This window comes from Lipotes vexillifer, unplaced genomic scaffold (assembly GCF_000442215.2).
Source record: "Lipotes vexillifer unplaced genomic scaffold, Lipotes_vexillifer_v1.1 scaffold777, whole genome shotgun sequence".
NCBI classification, from domain to species: domain Eukaryota; kingdom Metazoa; phylum Chordata; class Mammalia; order Artiodactyla; family Lipotidae; genus Lipotes; species Lipotes vexillifer.
The window spans coordinates 396903-424526 of NW_006784423.1; the positions used below are offsets into that span (position 1 = coordinate 396903).

The 27624-nt window shown below is 43.0% G+C and overlaps 1 protein-coding gene across 1 annotated transcript in view; it reads right to left on the reverse strand.

The window, feature by feature from the left end:
- Positions 1-1263: 1263 nt before the first annotated feature.
- Positions 1264-27624, reverse strand: part of GCC2 (GRIP and coiled-coil domain containing 2) — a 33410-nt gene continuing 7049 nt past the window's right edge. The window contains exons 6-23 of the mRNA XM_007456816.1: positions 24954-27410; positions 24149-24218; positions 21573-21673; positions 21381-21479; positions 17392-17511; positions 16779-16943; positions 16377-16481; positions 15568-15730; positions 12420-12520; positions 12246-12323; positions 11391-11528; positions 10460-10581; positions 8671-8847; positions 6911-7128; positions 5277-5471; positions 4137-4276; positions 2407-2608; positions 1264-1334 (exon numbers count right to left, since the gene is read on the reverse strand). Of these exons, the coding sequence (XP_007456878.1) occupies positions 1264-1334; positions 2407-2608; positions 4137-4276; positions 5277-5471; positions 6911-7128; positions 8671-8847; positions 10460-10581; positions 11391-11528; positions 12246-12323; positions 12420-12520; positions 15568-15730; positions 16377-16481; positions 16779-16943; positions 17392-17511; positions 21381-21479; positions 21573-21673; positions 24149-24218; positions 24954-27410 (4722 nt within the window). The remainder of the gene's footprint in view (positions 1335-2406; positions 2609-4136; positions 4277-5276; positions 5472-6910; positions 7129-8670; positions 8848-10459; positions 10582-11390; positions 11529-12245; positions 12324-12419; positions 12521-15567; positions 15731-16376; positions 16482-16778; positions 16944-17391; positions 17512-21380; positions 21480-21572; positions 21674-24148; positions 24219-24953; positions 27411-27624) is intronic.

A 27624-nucleotide genomic window follows, 5' to 3' on the forward strand; every position in this document is an offset into this window, starting at 1 on the left:
AAAAACTAAACTTAAACTTTTAAAGTCAGCTCTGAAATAGATGCATTTCATTAATACATTCACTAGTAGGTCTGTTCTTCTAAAGCAGGAGGGAAGACAGACATTGAGATTTTTGTTCAAAGAACAAACTCAACATGTCAGCAGCAAATTTCAGTTAAATTAAATTGGAAACCGAAGTTCCCAGTCACCAAAGTACAAAGTCAGTTCACCAGCTGAGACTGAAGACCGGAGTGTGAACTGGAAGCTGAGAGAGCTTCCCAGAGCACACTGTGAGGCGATTTTTCCACAAAGAAATACTGCAACTAGCATTCTCACGTTTATGATTTAAGGACACGTGTTTGATGGCCTCCATGGAATACTCAGAGGCGCCCAGGCAGGTGACCCGCACCTAGAGCTGCTCTCGGGGCTGTGCGATCTCCCAGGGCCCCATGCAGCACGCAGCAACCTGTCCGCTTGGGCCGGGAGCACGCGGAGCTGCAAGCCGGCGCTCCGGTGAACGGTCATCTGGGGAGGCGGCCCGGGGCCCGCCAGACTCCTGGTGTGGAAGCAGCTGAAGCACAGCAGGAGCCTGGACAGGGCCCCGGGCACCCCCCCATCTCCCCACCGCGGGAACGTGGCGACCAGGGCTTCTGATCTGATCCCAGAACAGGTTTTGAGGTAATACACTTCAGAGAAAAAAGAACAGCTCATTTGAAAGGGAATAACGAAATGAATCACATTTTAACTTAGTCTCGTAACGAACGGCAGCACATTCACTTTACATTCCCGTCATAAAGACGTCAGCGTTACTGATAAAGCATTTTCCTTCACACTCTAACTCACAAATTTTCTCTCATAATTTGTCACAAATGACAATCTACCTGCAAGTCTGACCTTGCGATAAATGGTCTTCAAACATTATTTTAAAAGCCTAAATCCCAGCTGGTACAGGACCGAAATCTAGTTTAACTTCAGAATTCACAGTGCGGCCCCGACACAGGTGGCCTGAGGGTCCGGAGGAGGGAGTGTGGTGGCCTCGTGGCTCCTGGGTCTGGCGGCAGCGGGAGGGCCAGGGTCCCTGGGCCGCGGCCCCTCCCACACTCCACCTGCTGGAGTTCACCACAGGCCGAGCCTTTTAAACCCATCAGACACACGTATGGACACACACACGGAGACGTGACTTACGTACACACGCTTCTGGACAAAAGAACAACAGCCATATACGTGAACCTTTTTTGCCGAATGGATTCTATTTGGTTAATAAATAATGCTTTTCCCATCGGTCTATCGAAGTCCAGACCAGCTGTGCAGATAGGACGCCCAGCCGGAGGAACGGGAAGCATTTTCCTCCTCACCTGTGGGGAGCAAAACAAAAGTGTTAATCTTCTCACACCGCACTTTCATGCTACAAACCTGTCTGTCCTTACACTTGTAGCATTTCCTGTCTGTCTCAGACAATCCGCAAATGCATACTAAGCAACAACATACAGCCCTGTGAGCTGTGGCCAGCTGGGAGCACACATGTACAGAAGCAAGGCCCAGTCTTGTCAGGCAGGGGGCTGAGGTCCTGATTCCGCACAGAAAAATGCTGTGCGACTCACCTCCTTGGGGAGCAAAGCTGCCTTATCAAAAGTCATACGTCAAGTAGGAAAGACACACGCAGTCTGTGAACCTGCTGGGACCTGACACGCAGGGAGCAGACGTGTTAACACGTGCACGGCTGGCAGAGCGCCAACCTTCCCCGCCCAGCAGTGCCCCCTGCACGCTGCTCATGTAGGGACCAGGGTGGCGCTTTCTGTTGTCTTTCATCACACAGAGGCTGGAAGTTTTCCCCTGTTCACATAAAAGTGAAACTGCCCCAGAGAAGGAGAGAGAAGACTCTTAAAAGCAACCAGAGAAAGGAGACACGGTGCCTCACTGCCTTCGAAGGAGTAAACAGTTAGGCCCACAACGGCCTTCTCAGCAACGAATTCGCCCCGCTGGAAATTCTCCGCAATGCACTTCGTGTGTAAGGAGAGCTTTCTAGCGGAAGGTCTGAGATGCAGGTAGGAATGTACGCTCCACGCACGGTCCTGGGCCTCGGCAGCCCCACTGGGGACACTTCTCTCCCACGACCCTGTGGGGAACGACTCCTGGGGGGTGGGTAGGGTGAGAACGTCTACCACATGATAAAAAGTACGACACAAAAGGGAACTGTGTTCGTGGACAGAATTCAACGCTAGGATCACAAATCCAATTTCAAAGAACTGGAAGATCAAACTGGACACTGCACTGTTGCCTGCTGTGTGAAAATGATGCAAACACACCACAGCTGCCCTAAAACGTTAAAGAGCCAGCTTTTCAACCCTACTCACGGGGACACACACGGCAGAGCGCGTCCAATGGACAAAGTTTCAGAGCCCTGGTCTGCGTCCCAGGCACGCGCACCTTGGGCAGCGGCGGCCAGCCTGGCCTTCTCCTCGGGGCTAAGCTGCAGCATCGTGTCCACAACGGGCAGCAGCCGCGCCCGCTCGCTTCCCGGCTTCAGGAGGATGAACTGCAGCAGCACGTTCTTCAGGTATTCCAGGTTGGCGGCCGACTGCTCTCGCGCCTGGTTCCTCTCCAGCCGCCTTATTTCACTCTTCAGAAGCTGGTGTCAGAGAAAGGAGTGCAGACGGGTTAACATGGCAGACAGGAGGCACGCGGTCTTCTTTCTCTTCCCCGAAATGCCCCCCAAATGGCAACAAAGGAGCAACCAGGCCGGGAGAAGAGAGTAGATGAGGAACATCAAGAGGCTCCCAGAAGTCGGGAAGCAGGCGTTGTGAGAGACAGGGCCCAGGGGCCCGGCCGCAGAGGCAGCATCGCGCACGGTGGGAAGCGGGGCCGAGAGCGGGGACCGGGGACCGGGGAGGGGGGATAACACGGGTCGGCGCCCCCTCCGCGCTCGGCAGAAGGGGGCCAGGGCTCAGGGCTCAGGGCTCTGGGATGACAGACTGTGGGCCACACCCACCGCCGTCCCCACTCCCGCCCCCGCCCGGCAGGCAGGCAGGGTGTCCACAGCCAGAGCCGCTACAAGACGAAGAGCATTTGACCAAACAAAAGTTGAGTCCAGGACAGAGAGACAATTCACAATGAATATCAATCAGAAACTAACAGAAAAGAGGGCACAGGACGATGTGAAAAAGATGCAGGATGGTGAATATTTGAGGGAGATTTCTGGGTCGAAACAAATAAAAATACATGGTAACAACTTATCATTTCAGGTTAGTCCATGAAAGCTGGCCAACTCTGTCCTCAAACATAGGGTCATTTAAAAAAGTGACACTAAGGTAAGGTCTAAGAAATCATGGGACAATGTCAGTCTATGGAAGCATAACATCTGAATAGTCACTCAGGTTCTGGGCTACTTAGTGATTTTTTTAGCTGTGATAAAGCTTTGACAATGTGGGAAAATGTTATTTTATATATTTTATAGAGATGCATACTAAAATAGTTAGAGGTGGGATGTCATGATATATACAATTTACTGCAAATAACTGAATTAACTCAGCATTAAAAACATAATTTGACAAGGACAGCCTCTGGCCCTACACTGAGGTAGGACCATCTATTTGGAGAAGCAGGTCCAGGGCAGAAGCAGGCGCTTTTCAGACACAGACACAAGTTTGAACTTTCTCCACGCTGATCAACTTGTTCTCACCCAGAGATGATGAGAACTGAATACGGTAACATAATGTAAAGTGCAGGGCCTGGCTTGTGAGAAGAGGTCAACAACCAACATGGCTGTATTACAGAGAGTTCGGGTGCAGATAGATGCGTAATCCTCAACTGCCTGGTTCCTACATGCTTACAGAGTCGACTTTAAACAGGAAAACCTCCCATGCCACTTTGCCACTAGTTGGAAGTGATCTATGGTCCATGTCTGGAATTTAGGGACTCACATCCTTTCAAGTTTTACTCAAGCAAACGTGGAACAAGGACTTGTGAACAGCAGTCTAATCTCTAAATCTATTCTGGCTTCTTAGAAAAAGTAGGAATTAAAATAGTCTTTATATAAAAGATATAAAAGCCAAGAATATTTCTCCACTTCAGAAACGTAACATTGTAAGGGATCAAGGTGTGACGGACGCATGAGTCTATGTGTGGACGGCTTCCCGGAGGTGGCGTCCCGCCCTCACCTTAATCTGCTCCATGAGGATGGCGTTGGTGGCTTCTGTTTCCCGAAGCAGCCCGTTTAAGTGGTCGGCACTTTTTGTGGTAGAACTGAGCTTTTGAACCAATTCTTCTTTGGTGAATTCAGCGTGCCAGGAAGGAGGCTCTGCAAGGAATTGCCCCAACAATCAATTTCCAAAATGAGGGGTCACAGGGGAAGATTCTAAATAAGAAAATACCCAAGTATTGACACTTCGCTCTGCTCTCCATCCCCCATGGCGCAGTTAAAAGGTTGCATGTGACACAGGTAAAATGGACACTGCTGTGGAGCGGGCCGCCTGCCTGGACACAGGCTTGACGAGCTCGTTCTGGAAGCCGTTAGGCCAGCGTGTAGGCACCAACTTACTGATTTCATCCTCCTACATCTGTTAATGTCCCGAGAGCTGGTGTCACTTTACTTATAAAGGAGGAAGTACCAGCAATTACTGATCACTTAAATCATGGCCTCTCACAAGGATTTTCTACCAGGGAAGGAGCGGTATTATTACTCAAATCTAATACATGAGGGAAGAGGCTCAAAGTCAACAAGTAATTTTGGCAAAAATGGCAAAGCCAAGTCTGATTGTGGAGCTGTGGCCACAGCGTAACAGGACTAACTCTTCCTGGGGGACAAGGACCAATCACGGTCTAGGACTGAGGACATAACTGGTCCTCACTCCAGATCCTGGAGACTCCAAGATGACGAACAGAGTCATCTGAACTCGAAACATTAATGTGCATTATAGGTAAGAAGAAAATAGTCCAAAACTTTACTACAGTTAATAAGGCAAGTTCAGCCTGACCACTTCATCAAGAGGAACAAATGGAGACTGTCAGTTTCTTAGAAGGGTGAGAGAAATTTACCCTATTTCTAACACCACTACAGAACTTCCAACCACCTATTTCTGGCTCAAGCTTTGGGCAGAACTTTTTATTTTGTTTAAAAAAAAAAAAATTTTTTTTTTTTTTTGGTTTCATTCTGAAGGCAAGTTTTCCATTTGAAAAAGGGTGGAATACTGAAAACAAATTTTATTAGAGTAGCTCAAAAGAACATTTATAAATCGGAGTAATATTAGCTAGATAGGACAGCAGAATTAACTAAAGGCACAATGAAGCAGGAAGCGTACCGAGTCTGGCTTCGGGAGAACGGAGCAGCTGCTCTAAGGACTGCGCGTGGATGCCGGCAGAAGACACGGACTCGGTGTCCGTGGTCTCCATCCCCTCCCCCTCCTCCCGGGTCGTGGCCGGCACATCCAGAAGCGGGAGGTCTGTGCTTCTCCTTTCTCGAAGGCTCTTCAAAGGTTGCTGGGAAGAAGCTGGGCCTGTCACATGTTTTTTTTTTTTTTAAAGAGTAAGAGTTTGTCCAAAATTATGGATTCAGCATCAACAGAGATACACAGTAAAGTTAATATGATTCTAGGGATGACAAATGATATGGTAGGGAATCTGAAAAATCAGAAGACAAGCAAATGGTGTAGAAAGAACGGACTTCTGAAACAGCCCTAACAACTTAGTTATTGAAATTTTAACCATTTAAGTCAATTCAGCAAAAGTGGTACTTGCTACCAGAGTTAAGATAAACCATTAGATGACACAATGCAGAGGTCTGGCCGGCTGCTAAACAACGGCAAAACCCCTTCAACCAGATTCTGAGGACTGGGTGTTTACGGCACTGCAAACTCTGGGACACCACACTGCTGTTGAGATCAGCTCCCAGGATGCTCTTGCTGACCACTGGCCTCACACTCCGACCCTGCTGGCTCCTGCCACTGCCTGCTCCTTTTGTGGCGTCCAGCAAAGAAGAGCCCCGAATCCAGGGCAGGCTGACTCATCACAGGGTCCGGGCCGGGATCCCCTGCTTGCTGATAAGCAGCACTGACTAGAAGTGGGAGATTTACAAGATACTTCTGAGCACGTTACTTTATTAATCCCAAGAAACCGCACAGTCAGAGAAATTAAATGTCTTGGTCCAAGATCTCAGAGGTGCGTTAGGGACCAGAATTCTGACCAGATCTTTTCACTTCAAGTTTCCTTTATTCTCCTTTCCATGAAGTTCCCTCTCCTGCCCCCCTTTTCAAACATTAGCCCTTTGGCTGCCTTTGCTGAAGCACCTTCCTGAAAGTTTGCTAACTGCTTATGCTACTGCTAATTCCTGATTCCAGTGTCTCCCTGGCTGGTTACTTTCCTCTGATGACTCCTGGCATAGGTTTCAATCCTGAGGAGCGACCACAGCTGCCAGTGCCCTGGGGACAAGGAATCAGTACCAAGTTGATAGTTAATACTGAAGTGTGGCCTCAACTTGGCTGACGGGTTCCCATCTCTTCCAGGAAGCAGAAAGGAAGTCGTGTGTGTGGTTAAACTCAAACTCCACTAATTAGAAACTTGAAAGGGAAGAAGCTGTGTTTGGTCAAATGATGCTACAAGTTCAGCTCTTTCTAGAATTTCTGATTAAAGGACAGACATATTTGAAGACTAGCAGTGAAGAACACGAATGCAGTGGACATTGGAATTTGGACACGGGTCTTGAGACCGACAGAGCGTCCGTTGAGTCGGAGGAAAACCCAATTACGTGAAGGTCGGTATCCTGAGGGGTGCAGAAGCTGCTGTAAGCACTACAGGAGGGTTCAATGTCCAAGTCTCCTCTCAGTAAGCGGATCCAATATTCACGGACCGCAGCACTGATGCTGGTGGTCACCCCGGTGGGAAGTGCAGACACACAGGGCAGGACAGGGACGGCAGTGTCCCGAGCATACATACATACTTCTTGTGGACGGCTCGCTCCGGAGCTGGAAGAGCTGGGCCTGCAGCCTGCTCAGCTGCTGCTGCAGCGTCTCCACCGTCCGCCGGTGCTCCTCCTGCAGCTGCAGCACCTGGTCTCGGAAGCTGCCACGCAGGGCCTCGTGCTGGGCCGAGAGCTGACTCACGGTCTGTGCATGCTCAGACTTCATCGCGGAGTTCTCCGACTGCACGGCGCACAGCCTGGGGAGAGGGCCGCACCGTGTGAGAGCTTCCACCCCAGACATCGCCTTGCCCTGAGACGTGGACCGCACGTGCACCTGGGGAACTGAGGCAGGACACAGACGGGCCCCTGGTCTGAGCAAACTGGAGCTTGTGTCCCCCCGACACTTCAACGAAAAGGTTAATGGCAGAGCAGGGAGAAACTAAGCTGCTGGGGTAAAAAGATACGACGACTGCATCTACCATTCTGGAGGTGAAGGAGACCTCCCCAACTGCACGTGCAGAAACGTTTCTCGGGAGGGTCAAAAAGGGAGGGGATGCTATCCCATGATACGTGCTGTCCATCTCCCAGAGACCCTCACACTGAAATCCATCTTGGCTAAAGGATGCACATGCATATCGGGCAGGGCCCGGGGTCAGATCAGGTGTGGGAAATGCAGCAGGATGCTTGGCCAGAGGACAGGACAGACCTGGGAGATGGCCCCTGCGTGAGCAACTGAAATCGCCCCTTTGGCGCCCCTCATCAGCAAGGACGCCCACACGCTTCTCAGGGTGTGCAGCCCTGCTTTGCTTCTGCCGTAAAAAAACTGCTTCTCTGTGTGCTCCCCCCACATGTGCTGTGCTTCTAATAGACTCTGTGCCTGTATTACAGCCTTGGTCTTGAGCTCAAAACCACCCCGGCCATCACCCAGTTCCGATGTGGGGCTGAGGAAGCACGCTGGGTGTTCAGATGAGAAGCCTCCTTCATAGTTTATCAGAGCGCAGGGCTACACGTGGAGCATGAGATAACTGCACCTCAGCTGTGTTAGCACTATAGTCACAACCACCCTTCTAGAGTAAAGAGTAAGTGCTGGAAACTTCTGATGTAAATAGCAAGTGACCATCACTGTGTAAGCTAATCTCATGGAAAACCTGGTGCCAGGTAGTCAGAAGACTGGTGGGTCTTTCTGGAACTGTGTGTTACATGATTAACAGGTAAGTCACACTGTGGAAAGGTCAAAAGTGAAGCAAACCAAGTACTTTCAACTCGTAAGACGAGCACACCTGAGCTCTGCAGAGCATCCCCACACCCCGGACAGAAGATGCTCCGTGAACCCAACTGCTGTATCCCAGGAGCTCAAAGCGTCTTGTTCACAATAATCCGTCTATTCTGCCGACACCCCAGCGATTCCTGGGAGCACTGATTAACATGAGTGTGGCGGGGTGACAGGCCAAGGATGCAGCTGCATAGGGAGCTCAGTCAGCAGCTTTTGGAATGTTTTCCTCTAGAGAGAAAGAAAAGTGCTCGTCCTCTGACACCTGGCTGGAAAGAAGCATCTGGCCATGAAGGCCACGGGAGACAGAACACTGGGTGAGCAGATAAAAATACTCTCAGAAAAGCTCAGTAGAGAAACAATCAAAAGGGGGTGCTCTAAGGTAGAAGCAGCAAGTCACCAAGCCTGTGGAAACACCTACTTCCAGCTATCAGCCCGCATCCGCCCCAGGAGCACCACACCGGGAGCTCCAGCAAACACATGCTCTGCCCCCCTGCACCCACGGGCCTGCTGACGCCACCAGCCTTACTTCTCTCGGAGCCCGGTCTCCTTGGACACGGTCTCCTGCAGCATCCTGTTGTGCCTTTCTAGTAGGGCGTCGTGTTCAGACTGCAAGGCCTGCAGTTCAGAGACGTTGATCTGTAAGTTATTTTGGGTGTCTTGTAATTTGATCTTTAGTTGGTCAATCAGCATTTCCAGATGATCTCTGAAACAGAAACAGTTAAAAAAATTATTTGAAAGATGTAAAACTGATTTTGTGATTTCAAATACATTTTACTTATCATATAACCTTTCAATGTCATACTCTGCAATTATGGATGATTCTAAAGGAAATATAATAATCACAAGAATTCAGAGAGTAGGATTAAATGTGAAATAAAAGACGCTATAATCAGACCTCAGATCGCAGATACTATGTGTTCACAAGTCTCTGAATTTATAAATTTCACATTCAAATGGAGTAGACCATTAAATGGCATCAAAATGGCCTATTTTATATTACAGGACTATGTCATTAGTTGAAAAAAAAAGAAATGCAGTTCTAAGGTAACCATTCTGGGAACAGCATGTTACACCAAGTTACAGTGAAAGAAAGTCTCTGGAGAAAAACAGCTAAAACCTATAACTCTGTCACAAGTGATATAATACACTATTAATTTCTTTTTAAAAAAACTATTTAATATATAAGAAAGAAGAAGGAACTTAAAACATTTACATTAAAATAATTTTAACACAAGATTCTGGCACGATCAAAATCGACTCTTGTAAGTGGTGACATTTTTATAGCAAGTGTGTCAACATTCAACTTCGGCTTTAAGATGAGCTATTGAAAGAAAAAAATCTCTCATCATTTTTTAGCCTACAGTTCCCTTGTTTATTAAATACTTAAAAAGTAACACAAGCATAAACACACAAATACTGCAGGATATTTAGTCCTACTGAGAACAGTAAGAGCCAGATATAAAATTGCTCTGAACAGCGGGTCTCTACATACAAAAACAGAACATACATGCTGTAGAATGCCCTATCTCTCATTCCTAGTGTGTGTGTGTGTATATATATATATATATATATATATATATATATATATATATATATTTTTTTTTTTTTTTTTTTGTGGCCTCTCCCGTTGTGGAGCACAGGCTCCGGATGCGCAGGCTCAGCGGCCATGGCTCACGGGCCCAGCCGCTCCGTGGCAGTTGGGATCCTCCCGGACTGGGGCACGAACCCGTGTCCCCTGCATCGGCAGGCCGACTCTCAACCACTGCGCCACCAGGCCACTGCGCCACCAGGGAAGCCCCCCTAGTATATTTTTGAATAACTCACAAAAGTGATCTGTATGCTAGTTTTTAAGGAGCATTAATATACTATTGAATCAGTATATAATTGAGATTGTCATAAATTTAAGAAGAAAAATTTAATTCTAGATGAAAATTTAGTTCTTAACTTAAAACTTTTTGAAATAAGTAAAATGTTTTTAATCAACTTATGCTTAGCCTAACTAATGGTGAATAAGTACATCAAGGAAGCATTTTTATTCTCCTACTATATTTTCATAAGTGCAAAAACTGGTCCTGATGTAACGGTGATGTCTGTCCTTACACTGTGACCGGAACCGACGGACAGGGTTGGACTGTGTGGCCCGGGTGCCTGGACGCCACCTGGCTCCACGGCTCCTGCACATGTGTCTCTGCGTGAACAGTGCGGTGAAGCCGGCTCTGTCCTCACTGGTGACTACATGTAAACTTCCACGGTCAAAAGCAATCAGAGCAGGATCTTCCACCCCCGTGGGAGGTTCCGCGTAGCTCAGACTTTACCTTTCTTGTTTGGCTCCGTCAGTCTCAGTCTGAGACACAGACTTATTTTTCTGTTGTTTTAGAACGTTGTGAACTCGGACTTTGTAGCTCTCAAATTCAGAGGTGACAGCAGCTTGTTCTGCCTGTAACAGTTCAGAGAGAGAGAAATTTACTGCATTTTCTAGGTTGTGTGATCCTCCTATTTCCTCTCAGAGACTAATGAATTAAGATGAAAACCTTTCTTTAAAAATAAGCAAAATGGCTGCTACTTTTTAGTCCCCAGGTACCTTTCCCTAAAAAGTATACTACTGTTGGCCTTACACTTTTTTAAAGCCTTTGAACGACATAACTTTGTCTGACAAGAGGTACATTTCTACCTGTTTTCGTCCCATGTAAATTAATTTATTGCCAATAAATTTTATAATAGCACTATTTGCCTTTGGAACTTTAGAACAATTTTCACTTATGATAAATATAAGAAAAATTAATTCAAAGAAATTAAGCTACTTGAACTTCACTTTTCAAAAGAGAGTGGGAAAAGTTAAATTCTAGGTCTTGGACTTTCTTGAAGTGACCTGTGACCTTCCAAGGCCCCTTTGCCAAGGTGGCTTGGACAGAGCTGCACCTGTAACAAAACCACTGCAGGGGTCTTGTTCTGTACGTTGAAGAAAGAAAGTGGCTGTTCTAACAGAATATGATTTTATAATCACTTAGCCCTCAGAGAGAACTGTAACCTTCCTAATGAAAAAACTAAAAAAAAGAAAAAAAAGAAAAAAGAAAAAACCTTTCTTCCATACAGAAACTGTAAAACAAGGTTAAAATGAAAAGAGTGTGTACCCATGCCTTTCCCTTTAGCAAAAAGAAGTTATGCAAGTGAGAGTCAGGGCTGGACTGGGGTTGGGGTGGATGGGGCCAAGCCGGGTGGGAGCTGCCCACCCTGGGGAGGACGCACCCTGGCCGCGCGGCACTCCTCCTGCAGGGCCGCCACCCTCTGCTGGTAGGCGCCCAGCGTGCGCTGCTGCTGGTCCGCGGACGCCTTCAGGTGCTGGTGAGCTTTGTGCTTCTCCGACGTCATTTCTGCCAGCTGAATCTGGGGGCAGAGGCTTTCGGTCAGGCTCTGGTGAATCAGATCTTCACTGGTTAAACTGACTTTGGTTAAACACCAACTTGGGTTTTGAGAGAGGACTATATTTAAGGGACGTAATTAAATAGTAGGATTTTTAACTTATGATTATTGAAAGACTGGAGCCAATATGAGTGGAACATTTTCACAATAAATTAACTTGGTTTTCCTTGAATCAAAATCAATCAAATAATCAATCATGAAAAAAATTCCAGACCACACGTTACAGTTCAACGTTTAATTAAATAACTAAAGGTATTATATATAAACATAATGGATATAAAAAAATATAAACAATAAATAAACCTAAAAGATGTAATGTGATGTGAATATATAAAACCTTTTTATAAACAGATCCCTGTGACTGTACTATCATTTAGAAAGTTCAGATGTAGGTTTGGGGCCATGTTTATTTTCTGCTGCCATATTCTTAATGTATTATGGGTTTTCAAATACATGAAAAGAACCAAGCTTATGCTCAATGGTAAACCCAGTTATAAGCCACACTTGGCTCACTGCTTCTCCTTCCTCAAAATGTTGATGAAGAATATTTAGGGGGAGAAATTGTGTGTGTGTGTGCACACATGTGTTTAATATATACATATATATTTAGAAAAATCCCCAAGTGGTACCTTACTTCCACATGCAAATTTTTAAAATCTTAAAGAGTAAAAAGAATCTTACTTTATACACTTCTACTTGCTGCTGGCTTGCCTCCAGCTCGCCCTTTAAAGACGCTTGAAGTATTAAGTGATCAGTTTCCTACAGAACAAGAAACTCGGTTAAATTAAATAGTGAAGTTATTCACAAATACTCTATGAATAAGGACTGAAATATGAAACTGAGAAATTCGCATACCGCTTGCTTTGACTCTGCCAGTTCTTTTTTGGTTTTCACAAGCAACTGCTTGATTTTGGTGTTTTTTTCCTCATACTGTTGTACTGAAGCCTGCAGTGAAGCTAGTGGGAGAGATCGTTTCAGGAGAAACAGTTTTATGAGTGAATTTAAGTGAACAAATGACAAGTCTTTTCTTTGTATTAGCCTACCTCTGAAAGGAACTTGTCTTAGATTTTTATTAAGGACCATTGCAAACATATATGACACTAGTGACAATAACACACTAAACCCCACCGGACCCATCACCGCCTTTAACGATCACCAACACATGGCCAACCTCATTCCACCCAGATCAGGCGTCAGGCCCACAGGCCACTGTTGCTGCCTGTTTCTGTGAACAGTTTGTTTACATACTGTTTACGGCTGCTTTAGCGCAGCAAGAGACCACAGGGCCCGCAAAGCTGAAAATGTGTGTTGTCTGGCCCTTTACAGCAAACGTCTGCAACCCCAGACCCACACTCTCACTTACTCCTGTGCCCCCTGGGCCCCCCCACACTTGAAATCCATTTGTCTGTATGTATTTTAGCACGTATCTCTAAAATAAAGGCATATACTTACTGTGTATCTAAAACATAGACTTTACTTGTAAGAAATACCTCAAAAGAGGTGCTGTTTCTAATCACCTTAGAGGCACAGACCTGATCTGTGTTTGTGATACTAACTGTTTTGTAGGACAAAGGTAGTTCATTGAGGAACAGACTGAAACATGATTAAGACAAAAAACTTTTATGCTAACAGAGGTTAAAGAAGAGCATCAAATGGAAATAAGTGGATTCACTGTCCAGATCACAGTACCAACCACACCAGCAGGCCAACCTGGCCACAGCCATTGTGAAGCAAATAAAGAACGTCCGACAGAGACCTTGGGGCCCGAGATTTACGACCTGGTCCTTTACAGAACAAGTGTGCCTGAGGCTGAGTCTAGGCCACGAACGTGGCCATGTGACGGCTGCTAGAAGACCCCACCAGCAATGACTAACTCCATGAAGTTAAATCCACATGCAATGACTGTATCACTCAGTAAACAAGAGCAGGTGTCCTGTAAGAAAATACCTTAACTTGCCTTTATGATATGTTATCATCAGTTATTTCCTGGCAACTATTTACCCAGTCCTGAAGAGACTGTACAAAGCACAAGTTACATACAAAGCCTTTAAGTGCTCCAGGAATTATGAGCTCTGAGAACACAGAATGAAAAGAGGGGATACCATCTGGGATAGTGTGATAATGTAAAGCAAAATTTAACTATTAAAACAGAAATGCAAAAGGCCATGCGGACCCACGTGGCCTCAAGGTTATATCCAGGTTATATCTGCTTGGGACAAGGAAGACTTCCTGGAACAGCAAACATTTAAGATTAGTAAGGATTCCAGAAGGTGAGCACAGGGGTGGGAGGGTGAGGGCACAGCAGCAGACACAGTCGTGGAAAAGCATGAGTCCTGTTCTGGAAGAAGGAAGGGCCTCTGCACCGAGGGAGTAACGAAGGTTAGGCTGAGAAGGTACACGGGGGCCCGATGCTGGAGGGCCTGGGATCAAGGAGATGTGTGTTCCTCACGCCCCAGGCAGAGTGAGCTGGCTGAGGGTTTTGCATGGACACTGTCCTGATGTGTCCTCACCTTCCTCCCCGGGGGGTCCCCAGCTTCCCAGCTCAGCCTTGCAGGGCCTGTGCTGCCCGAGGCTGGGAGCATTTCCAAGACTCCACACTGTGCTCACTGATCTGTTCCGCTGTCCTTCAAAAGGGCTGTCAAAAGGGCCCAAGTACATTCTGGTATTCAGGGCCTTTCTGAACTGGATAAAGAAGAGCTTCCTAATTACATTTCACTTCTCCCTAACAGGGCAAGCCTTTTCTTCCAACTAGTAAAGTCTTCCAAAATTATGTTATTTCTTTTCACTTCTGCTCATAACTATGCTGCAGAAAGGACCACCCTTCCCAACCTGCTTCTTCTCTTCAAATCTCAAGGCCCAACGCAAGCCCCAACTTTCAATCGCTTGTCCGCAGAAGCTCCTCCCTCTGAGCTCTTGGCACCCGCTGCCTGAACCTCTCATTCCTGTACTTACTCACCAGTGACAGTGGGTGGCTTCTTGAATAAGCAGCTCTTTTTAGTTTTTCCCAGATTCAAGACTCTTTTTCAGCTAGTTGACTAACTTGCAAAACCAAATGTTTGCAACGTGTGTGACCTGGAGCCCTGCTACCCAGTTTGCACGAGAACGCAGCTGGAAGATGTGGTATGTGCACAGTGAGGATTTAAAGAAACCATTCACAGAAAGATATCTGAAAATTCCTTTAATTACTTAGGAATTAAAAAACCCATGGGCCAGGACTTCCCTGGTGGCGCAGTGGTTAAGAATCCGCCTGCCAATGCAGGGGACACGGGTTCGAGCCCTGGTCCGGGAAGATCCCACATGCTGTGGAGCAGCTAAGCCTGCGAGCCACAACTACTGAGCCCGCGTACCACAACTACTGAAGCCCACACACCTAGAGCCCATGCTCCACAAGAGAAGTCACCGCAGTGAGAAGCTCACATATCACGACGAAGAGTAGCCCCCGCTCGCCGCAACCAGAGGAAGCCCACGTGCAGCAACGAAGACCCAATGCAGCCAAAAACAAAACAAAACAAAACAAAAAACCCATGGGCCAAAAAAGAGATTCAAAGGAAATTAAAAAGTATTTTCAGCTGAATTAAAATAAAAATACAACATATCAATTTGTTAGCTGTAGCTGAAGGAATGCCTAAAGGGATACTTAGAGCTCTAGATGCTTACATTAGAAATTATTTAACAGATAAAATGGAATATAATCACCTGAAAAAGAAAGATTTCGCCGCTACTGCATTATCCCACTCTGCAGACAATCAGCAAATGGTGGCCCAGGACCACCTGAGAAACGTTTACGGGAATGAATACATTAAGCACCCACCTGGACTGCACACAAGGGTACAGGAAGTGGTTTCACAGCCCCCTCTCTGATCCTCGGGCAGGGTTCCTGCTGTGTGGATGACCTGGCCGCCAAGAGCTGGTGAAACCAACAACTAGCATCCTCCCCCCACACCGATCCCGACTTCTGCTGGGGGCAGTGACCGTGAGCTAAAGTGGGCTCTATTCTACTCACTCATTTCATCCTGCAGGGTTTCTTGTTTCTGTTTTTGGATTTTTATTTCTTGTTCCAAATCTTCTATCTTGCTGCTCTTATTAGCTAACTTTTGATTTAATTCTTTCATCAAACGTTCGTAATCAGCAATTTCCATGTTCATCAATGTGGTTTGTTGGGCATCCTGCACATATTATAATAAAAGATCCACATAACACTAGATGAGTTAATTTTTTTCCAGAATTTCTAAAAGGATGCCACAGGAACACACTGGTTCTATAGAGAAAGTTTATACATGAATGCAGAAACTACAAGGTGGATACATTCTAGTTTGTAATTTCATAAAGTATTTTTGTAATAATTTGACTTTTCAGTGTCATTGTATTTCATTATAGTTTTCATTAACTACAATCGGTCTATCTGCTCTTGTGGGGCTCTTATTTACAAATATTCATATTTAAGCAACCCTTATAGTACCTTTATTTTTGCCCTCATCTTTGAAAAAGTAGAGAAAAATTAGCCAAAGTTCTAAGCATAATACTAACTTTAGCTTTTGACATTAATTAAATCTTCGTTTGTCATACAACAATCAGGTATGAAAAGTAAAATAGCAAACTGAAGTCTAATAATTTGTGAGCCTAGATTCTTCTGGAGAGACAGGCACTCAGAGAACTACATTAAATTTTCAGTATTTGGAGGCAAATAATCTATAAAGCAGTATTTCAGCACCACAACTAACGTTGTTTTTCAAATATTTCTTTTCTACATTTACAGAATAGTTTAAGAATGTGAATATTCGTATCGGTTTTGAGTCTGGTGTTTCATTTTACCTTTCTAACCAGCTCTAATTCTTGCATGGTTTTCTGAAGCTGTTTCTTTTCCTTTTGCAGTTGTAGCTGAAGCTCTTCAAGCTCGTTTACAGAACTGGCATGCTCCTAAAATTAAAAATAAAAACATCACCACCCCTAAGCCAACCAGCATTAATAAAAAGTATTTGTAAGGGGCTATAAAATAAATCTGACATATAAAGTACAGAAAGTTCCATACTTAAAAAAAAAATACACCCAAAAATTATAACTTGGATTCTCAAATTCATAGTTGGCATACATTAAGGATTTAATAAACTTTGCTATATTAACAAATGCTACTCATCAGCAAGTCTTTCATTCACTTAAATACTTTGATAAAAATATCACTGTATAAATGAATTAATCCCACAGAACTGTTTTTACCTTTATTTTCTGCTCTTTCTGAAGTTTTTCAGCTTCCAACTCTTGGTCTGCCATGGCCTTGGCTTTGTGGACTTCCAAAATCTGCACTTCTAATAACCGGGTGTTAGACTGCAGTGTCTCAATACGGGCCAGGAGGTCTTCATTATCTGAGTTTAATTTTTCACACTAGAATGGCAAATGATTCATTACTGTAAACATGCAGAAAATACACAAATGAGAGGAAGAATAAAATGCAACATCAATGAGAATATTGGCATAGCATAAAAAAGTGAAGATTTCAAAATCGATTCCACAGAATGAAAACGTAAAATCAAGAGTACGTTTAAAACACTAACACTGTTGATATTAATTTGGCAAACATTACAAGAGACCAGGAGCACTAACAGAGGAAAAGGTGGAAATGAAAAAATGAAAACAAAAAACCCAGACCTGAGATTACAGCAATAAGATGGGATGGTGGCTAGTTTTCTGTCATATTCTTCTCCCAACAGTGGGAAAAAGAAAATAAAGTTTCTGACTATGTATTAAATTTAATTTTTTGTGCAAAAAAATATTATAATTGGAATATACTTATTACAATTTCCACATATGCACTTGCTCAATTTCAAGTTACCTGAAAAGCCAGATTCCTTAATTGTCTTGTCAGGTCTTCTACTTGGTGCTCAAAATCACGAGCCCGCTCTTTCTCCAGATCCAACTGCTCTGACTGCTTATCATATTCCAACACAAGATTCTTCAACAAAAGACAAAAGGATTTAACTTTAGGATATTATCATACATTCAATCAGCCAGACTGTATTACTGAGCCATCTTTTTTCTTTTTTTTTTTTTTGCGGTACGCGGGCCTCTCACTGCTGTGGCCTCTCCCGTTGCGGAGCACAGGCTCTGGACGCGCAGGCTCAGCGGCCATGGCTCACGGGCCCAGCCACTCCGCGGCATGGGGGATCTTCCCGGACCGGGGCACGAACCCGTGTCCCCCGCACCGGCAGGCGGACTCTCAACCACCGCGCCACCAGGGAAGCCCTACTGAGCCATCTTAATACAAGATTTATGAGTTCATTCCAGAAGCCTGAAATATTTACCTAGGTTCAACATTTGATAGAATACCCAATATATTATACCCTATATATTATATTATATGTTATATAATACAATTAGCAGAATCCAGACGACTTTTAGTATGGGTGGGGAAATCTATTCAAGGGAAGGGATTTAAAATGTATACAATATAGCATCTCCCAGTTATATATCCTAGTCATCAAAAATAAACTTCTGAAATGTATACAACATTTAAGGAGGGAGGAGAAAAAGTTTAACCTGGTCCCGTTAACTCCACCTAAAGAATTCTGCTGAGGGAATTGTTTCGGGCCTGGCCTGAGGTGAGGCAGAGGTGCTAATCGAAGAACACAGGAAGACATTTTATACAGTCTCACCCTTTGATGCAAAACATTCATCAATTTCCGAAGACTCTAAAACCAACTGAATTTTTTTCTTTGATATTCCTAGTTGGCCCCTACTCAAGGACAGAATCCTGGGACTGACCTTTGTGCTATACACCAGCCTGTGGGATTATCCTCCAAAATATATGAGAGTCACTGTTTCCAGATTGCCTGTAGTTTGTGTTTCCTCTCCCCGCTTCTTATAAATCCTGTTTTTGCCTTCTTCCTGGACTACTGACTGCTCTCCTGCATAAAAATGAATCCCTGTACAAAATAACTAACAAAATGGTTGTGAGTTTTCCTTGAAAGTGGCCTTCAGAGAAGTACAGCTTATGAGTTCCTTCACGGATTGTGCCTTTGGAGCCTTCCCCAAGGTCATCGAGGGTGCAGATGACCTATGGTTTTCCTATGTTATCTTCTAGGAGTTTATAGTTTTGTGTTTTACACTTATGTCTGTGACCCACTTGAGTTAATTTTTGTGAAGGTGTAAGGTCTGTGGACAGATTCACTTTTTTTGCATGTGGACGTCCAGCTGCTCCAGCACCATTTGTTGAAGATGATCTTTGCTCCATTGTCAAGAGTTGACTATACCCGTGGTCTGCTTCTAGGCTCTATTCTGTCCCACTGTTCTGTTTCCTCATTCTTTTACCAACGTCAGCCCGCGCTGCCCTGACTGCTGTAGCTTTATAGGAAGTCTCGAGTTGGGCAGGTGGATCCCCCCACTGTGCTCTTCTGTTCTTCTTCAATACCACGCTGGGGACTTCCCTGGAGGCCCAGTGGTTAAGACTCCACGTTTCCACTGCAGGGGGCCTGGGTTTGATCCCTGGTCGGGGAACTAAGATGCCACATGCGAGGCACGGCCAAAAACAAAAACCAGAAAACATTGTGTTGCCTCTTCTGGGTCTGACCTATATCATTTTCCTTCTCTCTGAAGAACTTTTAACATTTCTTGAAAGGCATGTTTACTAACAACAAAGTCTCTCAATTTTTATCTGAGAAATTCTATTGCTCCTTCACTTTTGAAGGGTAATTTTACAGGGCACAGAATTCTAGGTTGGTGGGTTTTTTCTCTCAACACTTTAACTCATTCCACATGCTTCTTTTTTGTATGGTTTCTGAGAAGTTGGATGTAATTCGTATATTTGCTCTTCTATGAATAAGGTATTTTTTCCCCTATGGCTTCTTTCAGGACTTTATCTTTGATTTTCCGCAGTGCGAAAACGACTTGCCTTGGTGTAACAGTTTTGGTATGTACCGCGTGTGGTGTCCTCTGAGCTTGCTGGATCTGTAGCTTGGCGTCTGACCTTAGTCTGGGTAAATGCTCAGTCATTACTGTGTCCAATATTTCTGCTGCTCTTTCTCTTCTCCTATGGCATTCATTGTGCATATGCTATATTTTGTGCAGCTGTTCCACAGTTCTTGGATGTTCTATTCTTTTTTCCCCAGTCCTTTGAAATACATATTTTAAACAAATAAATTGGTATACCTGGTCTACCTTTGCAGGAGATAATAAATCATATGGGTTCTGAAAATGTAAAGAAGCAAGCTCCTAATGGCTCATAAAAGACAACCTCATATATGAATTTCAAAGAAGTGCTCTTTAAAAAATGGACTTACATCTTTATATATTAAGGATACTAACCCCTCGTCATATTTTCATATGTCAACTTTATATTTTATCTAGTTCAATTTGTCTTTTCCCTTGTAACTTCTTTAACTGCTTTTAGGTTGAGAAAAGTATTTTGTATCCAGAGCTTGAATGATCAAGTATGTTTTTCTAAGTTTAAAAACAATCGCTTTCATCTTTTGACACAACTGCAGGATTTATTTTGCTGCGTGACACGGAGGGAAACTTGAACCACATCCTTCTGAAGCAGCTTTCTGATTCCTCCCGCGCTGGCTCCTCTGCTTTCAAATCTTACTGGGGTTGTGTAGTTTACTTGGTAAAAGAACAGATCTGAAACCAGACTGCTTGAATCCAACCCCAGCTCTACTAGTTACTTGCTCTGTGACCTCCGTGCCTCTGATTCCTTACTGGTGAATCAGCAACATACTTATCACACACATATCAGGTGTGATAAGACATGTAAAGCACTTAGAAGAGTACCTGGGGCCTGTAAGTGCTTGTTTTTATAAAGAAGTCTCTTTTTTTTTTTTTAAAGATTTTTTGATGTGGACCATTTTTAAAGTCTTTACTGAATCTGTTACAATATTGCTTCTGTTTTGGCTTTTTGGCCCCAAAGCATGTGGGATCTTAGCTCCCCGACCAGGGATCGAACCCACACCCCCCGCACTGGAAGGTGAAGTCTTCACCACTGGACCGCCAGGGAAGCCCCCAGAAGTCTCTGTCTTCTGTTCAATTAACCTGCCTTATTTTTGCATCAGAACTGTATCATATTATGTAGTTTTATAATAAATTTTAGTGTCTGGTAGAGCAAGATGTCAATTTCCTCTTTCCACTTAGTCTCATTAAAGTTCTTCCTGAAATGTCACGTTTTTGGGCTACTTTGGTGCCTTCTTCTTTCCATCGAATCCCACCTGCCTGTGGGCCACTCTCTGCCCCTAGCCGCCTTTACTTTTCCACACGGTATTTTCTTGGACTTTTGTCTCTGCCACTGGAGTTTAAGTCCCAAGCAGACAGACAGGAACTCCGTCTACTTGGTTGACCACCGTCTCCCCAGTAATCAGTACTTAGCCTGGCTGTATAAATATTTGAATGCATAAACAAATATAATGGTACTCTCTTACTTTTAATTCTTACATTTTTTATAATAGATTCTCATGTTATTTAGGTAGACAAGCAATACTGCCTTCAAATAATGTTTTCACTTTCGTGTTAGACATGTCTAACTTTCACATTTATTCACCTGGCCAGAAGACTATTAAATAATAACAGTAACAATGGCCATCTTTTTTGTTACTGATTTTATTAGGAAATACCAAAACAGAAATTTAGTTTTAAAAAACAATAGCTTAAAGGCATATTTAAAGCTTAGCCACTTAAAATCTGATACTAGGATGATACATTACACAAAAAAATAGAAAAAAAGATTTCCTAAAAAATACAAGGTGATTAGGTTATGGACAAGAGTTTTACATTTCTAGTGCATTCCTTAACTCAGAAGTTACAAATATAACTTGTTATTAAAATAACTATTTTTACCTTATAGCTTTCTGCTCCTTGAATGAGATCTCTCATGGAAGCAGACACCTGATCCCTTTCTGAGCGAACAGATTCAAGTTCTTCCCGTAGCGTCTGGGCCTATTTTAAATATACAATAGTTTTTTATGTAGAGACAAACTTGATTTTCTAACATGTAAGTTCCTTAAACGTTGCCTTTTTAAGTCACCTTACCTCTTTTCTGCTAGAACCTAGTTCTTTCTTTGCCTTCAAAGCAACTAGTTTTAACTTCTCTATTTTCTCCTCTTTGTCTTTGCATTCTTCTTCCAGATATGCTAAAAACATACAATGAAACAATTATCTATAGACTCAAAGGAAAAGAGCGAAAATACACCCATTATTTACTTACTTTAGCCCTAGAAATGGATCTTTAATCTGGAACACAAAATCTGCAATTTGAAATTAAAAGTAGTAAAGTAAAAGCAAAATATTAATATCTAATTTTTAAAGTAAAAGCTTATTTTCTAAATGAGGCAAACAATGTAAAGAATTTGCATTTTCTTCAATCTTCCAAAACAGCCTGTTTTTTTCTGGCCATGCCACGTGGCATATGGGATCTTAGCTCCCTGACCACGGACAGAACCCGTGCCACCTGCAGTGGAAGTGCAGTCTTGAGCACTGGACCGCCAGGGAAGTCCCAGCCTACGGTTTTTAGCCATTTCATAAGTGTCTATAAACTGGAGAGGCTGTCAGGACCCCTTTAACAGTAGATGATTTCCTGGAAACGCCAAGTATGCTAGGCTTTTAGGTGGTGATGTGCAGATCAGGATCAAGTAGAGGAGATATCAGATGCACTTAAACAATTATGATCCGTAGGCACATGCCTCTTGGTTGGTGGGTCTGATTTTTACAACTGAACTTGCAATCTGCTTACATGTCCAATCTGGATCTCTCCTGTAACCTCTCTAGCCATCTCCCTGACTTAAACACCAGCGTCCCAGATCTTACTTCTTGGTTCTGCTTAACTTCAGCTATGATCTGAATTTGTCCCTACTTCTTCATCCAGTGTTCACAGCACCTGTGTTCACTTATGCTGCCCTCCTCTGGCTGTGACAGGTGCACAGTGTGTGCCCGTAGCACAGGCCAAGTGTTCCACTTCTGCGTGTCATCCCGCATATTCTCACCTACTCAGGCATCAGTGTAGCAATTCTCCCCTCGCTTGTGCAGCAAATCCCCCTCTCTAACAGATTTTTTCCCAACAGTTTACAAACATGCAATAAGAAAAATATCACCAAAGAGATTAAGGTCAGGAACAGAGTGGAAGCAGCTAAAGAGGGCAGGGGAGGGTCATGACAGGACAGGTGAAACATCACACAAAGAAAGGCAAAAGAGCACACCTCCCCTCTGGACACTGTCCCATGTCTTCTTTCTTTCATAGCAAAACTCCTTCTAGGCATGGTCTACACATGCCCTCACCTTTCTCTTCCCCCATTTTCCCCTTGAACCAACTTCAACCAGGCTCTGGCTTCAGTACATCATGGCAGGTGTTATCAAGTCGCCAAGGAGCTGGATGCTGCTTAGCTCGGGTTAGCTGAGTGCTAGTGTGGCCCTTCTTCCCTCCTCAAGCACCTCCTGCACCTGTGCTTCATCCATCTTAGCTTCAGAGACATCTTATGCTCTGGGCTCTACCTCACCGGCTACTCCTTCTCATTCTCCTTGGTTCTTTCTACCTTTCTGACTTTTGACAGAGAACTGTCTCTGGTCCTCGTCTTTTTTCCTACGCTCACTTCCTTGGGATCTCAACCTCATGGCTTTTAATGCCCACTGTGTTAAGCATGGAGTCTTATCTGGTCTAACCCTCTCCCCATAACTCCAGACTTGCACAGTTAGTAGTCTACTCGACATCTCCAGTTGGGGTGGTAATTAAGTTTCATTTGTCTAAAACTGAACTCATGCTCTCCCCTAACCCTACCTTCCCCAGTCATCCATTATAGAAAACTGTGGGTCATTCCAAATTCTTTCAACCACCCGTCCCCTCTCCCCCACCAATCCCGCTGGGCATTAAACTAAGGAACACTTTTTTGTTTCTCCATCTTAAAATGGGAATAGAGGAGCTACCTCCTAATGCTACTCTGAGGAATAGATGGGTATGGGGAAGTCCCAGCTCTTCTGCACAACACACCAGCCCTTTCACGCTCAGACTCCTGCCTCTCCAGAACTTCCTAGAAGGCTCCTGGACGTCATGGATGTTAACGTACAAGCACCTGCTGTTTCCTCCTGCTGCAGTACTTTTCTTCTCATGTCAAATTTCTCATTCTTCAACACACGAGTACAGCCTATTCTGTGATGTTTTTCCTAACTCGAAACGAGCAGTTAATCACGTCTTCCTGTACTGTCGCCAGCGTACCTGGTCCACACCCCAAAGTACTGCAGTAACAGCCCCTTCTTGCAGTGAGTTCTTTGAAGACACGGTCTGTGTCGTGTGTACCTTAACCCCCTTCCTATTACCAGTGCCTAGGTAGTTGGGCATTCAAATAAGGTTGCTAAATGCTTGAAAAATCCAAAACCAATCATGGAACCATTTATAAATGGAATCACATCACTCCTTTGGAGTAAACAATAGAAAGTGAGAGCTTTGAAAGGGAAGGCAAGCAGATGGCAGCGGGGCAAGAGTGGCGGCCTCAGGAAGAGAGAGCTACTCATCATGCTTTTAACAACTCATTAATTGGTGACAATACTTCCCAATCTATTCTAACACTAAGAAGAAGCTGTGTAATTAACTGTGACAACATATGCAAAACCATAGTTACCTATTTTTTCTTCAAACTCTTTTACTGAAGGTTGATCACTTTCTACAGAAGGTGATTTCTCTAAGGAATCCTAGATTTTACAGGAAAAACAAAGACAATCACTGCATTCCCCATGATGTACTGGCCATCATGTTAAGCATGAAAAAAATCATTATCAAAGAGAATTCATACAAAAAGCAATTTGGTGAACAGTCTTTTTCTTCCCTTGATAGACCACGTAATTCTGACCTTATCATGCATGTAGCATGATGCTTTTTACTATAAACATAGTACAGGTCATGTTTTTTACTATAAAAAACAGCAATATCCAAGGCCAAGATGAACCACCCAACAGATATCAAATACATAATGCAATAAGGAAAGATTAAACAATGATTATAGTTTATCCTGTCATGATTTGGGGAAAACCCCCTAAATTTTTGGCTAAAATAAATACCACTTGAGCCTCTACATTTCTGCTCAACAGTTCTCTTTAAGTTAATATGCATACCACACGAGGATGAAATTCAAAGTGTTCCATGTTTACTTGTAGCTTTGCTGGTAACTAATTATACAATTTTAACATTTAACCCCCTAATCATCTAATCTTATATAGAAACAAAATTTTAAAATGATCTAAAACCAAGAAGTGATCAATGTGATAAGGTGTGATGTGAAAATGTTTAATGTACTTTCAGAAATACGCATGTGATCTTAAGTGCTAAAAATTTACTTCTGACTTCAAAGTGCAATAATATATATATTTTCTAGAGTCTATGACTAGAACTAAGTATTTTAAAATCAGTAAAATGCAAATTAATAGTACCTTTAATGATACCAACTCTGCTCTCACATCTTGCAATTCTGATTCTTTTTGTTCTAGTAATGGCCTTAGGTTTTCAAGTTCCTTTATAAAATATTTTTCTTTTTCATTATGGTTTTCATTTTTACTACATAATTTTTGAGATAATTCTTCAACCTGAATTAGGAGATTCTGATTTTCAAGCCTTGTTTGTTCATTAGCATTCTTCATTTCTAGAAGATCAGACTGCAGGGCCTCTTTTTCCAAGAGGGTTTCTTCTAACTCTTTCCTTAAGAGAGTTTTCTCTAGCTCATGGTCTCTTAGTAAAGACCTAAGCTCCTCACATTGAATCACATTCTCTTCTTGGAGGAACTTAATCTCCTTTTCTAACTCTGCTACCCTTTTACCATACTGGAAGACCAAGTTGTGTTTTTCTTCATTTATTTTAGCTAAGGATTCACCTACAGCTTGTACGACACTTACAACATCTTGTTCTTCACTTTTTTCTGAAACTTTTGACTCCATTTGTTCAAGAAAACCACACAACTGAGCTCTGACAAATAACTTCTGAAGTTGCTCATTTTCCAAAAGTTTATTTAAATTCTCTCTTTCTTCAACTGTTAACCGAAGTTTCTTTTCTAATTCAGAAATCTGCTCCTTCAGCATAAAATCTCCTTCTTTTTGAGACAGGAGAGATTCCAAATCCCTGCTCAACTGGTTCTTTTCTGAACTCAGTCTACTATTTTCCTCATGAAGAGACTTCACTTCAGATGACACTGCTTCCTGGTCTTCAGAGAGAGTTTTCAACTGAGCCATAAGCTTTTCCAGTTTTTCGTCATTTTGATCCTTTTCTTTTAAGGTTTCTTCTAGTTCTGCTGTTAATTCATTTACCTTTTGTTCTAGCTCACTGTTGTACTGGGTAGTCTGCTCCACTTTCTCCCTGGGTCCTACAATAAACCTTTCTCCCCTTTCACGTCGGTGACAGACAGTCTCCACCTCTTCATGAGAATCTTTAATTTTACTTATGAGATCATCTTTTTCCTCAGTAAGAGAACTTATCTTTGCTTCAAATTCTTGTAACATGGTATCTCTCTGAGTGAGACTAACTAAATATACTTCATTCTTTTCTTGAAGGTTCTTTATGGTATTTTCAAGTTCTGGTACAATTTGTTGCTGTGTTAATAACTTTTCATTTTCTCTCTGGAGACGATTCATGGTTTCAAGAAGAGCATCTTTTTCATTAAATGCAGTTCTGAGCTTCTGCTGAAGTTCATTAACATCAGATGCTTGCTGCTGCTTCATTGATTCAAACTCTTGACTTATTTTTCCAGCAGATTCCCCCAACTCTGTTTGTAAAATTTCCATAATCTCTCGTAAACTCTCATAATTTAAAATTGCTTCTTGCTTTTCTTGTTGTAGGTTTTCACACTGTTCCTTAAGACCCTGTATTTCAAACATCAATGTTAATTTTTCTTTTTCTGAACCTGACAATAATGCCTCATTTAGTTCTGATATTTCTTTTTGATGTTGTTCCTTAAGACTCTGTACTTCTTTGTTATGTTGTTCTACGGTACAGCAAAATTGTTTATTTGAATCTTCTAGCTCAGATTTTAATTTTTCAATGACACACCCCTGTTCTTCTTTAGCTAGTAATAATTCATTAATTTTAAACTCTAAATCTTCCCGTTCGTGAAAAAACTCATCCTTTGTATGCTGGGCGTCAATTTCAAGTTTTAATTTAAGATTATTCATGTAAGTTAACTCGTCTTTTAAGATGCTATGTTGAGACTTCAGTTCTTTTAGGGTATCTTCTAAGTGTTTTACTTTTTCATTTACTGCTTGTTCTACAAGGGTATCTTCCTGTAAGAGCAAAGAACACATTTGATTTTCCTGGTTTGCGTTTTCTAATTCACAGTCATATTTCTCCTGAAGGTTCTTCTCACTTGCCTCACACTGTCTGACTAAGTTCTCCTTTAGCTGGTTTAAATGATTTACTTCTGCTTCATGTTCTTTAGCAGATGCTTCAATTTGGCACTTCAATTCTTTCACCTCTTCTTGGTGTGTAGATTTCAACTGTAAAAGTTCTTCTTGCAAACTATTAATTTCTTTTTGGTACTGCTGAGAATTAGCCTCAACGACTCCTTGGAGATGAGTAATTTCTCGCTCCTTTTCATTTGTGGCAACTTCTAACTGTTTTTGCAGACATAAAATCTGCTCCTCAAAGGCCGGCTTAATTTTCTGAATCTCTTCCTGTAGTTTTTTAACATTATCTTCAGAATCACTCTGAAATCTGATTTGTTCTGAAAGCTCTAATTGTTTTTTTGATGCTTCTTCCAGTTCCTTTTGCCAACCAGCTTTATCGTTACTGTATTTGGAATGTACTGCCATTAATTCATTTTTCAAATTTTCCATTTCTTTCACATAGTTTCTTTGTGATTGTTCAAACTCCTCGCGCACATCCTCCAACTTAGTTGCAGAGTCCTATAAAAGTAAGCACACAAAAATTATTTAAGATAAAACAAACCCCTGCCCTCAGGAAAATTAGACATAGGCTCATAAAAGAAGAAATGAGCAGAAATGTTCATAAAGAAATATGATACTGAGATTCCAAGAATTCTGCTTAGAAGCTCTGACTACCTTAAGCAGTACTAAACAGGTTACTCAAAGAAATAACTAAAACCTAGGAAATCTCTGA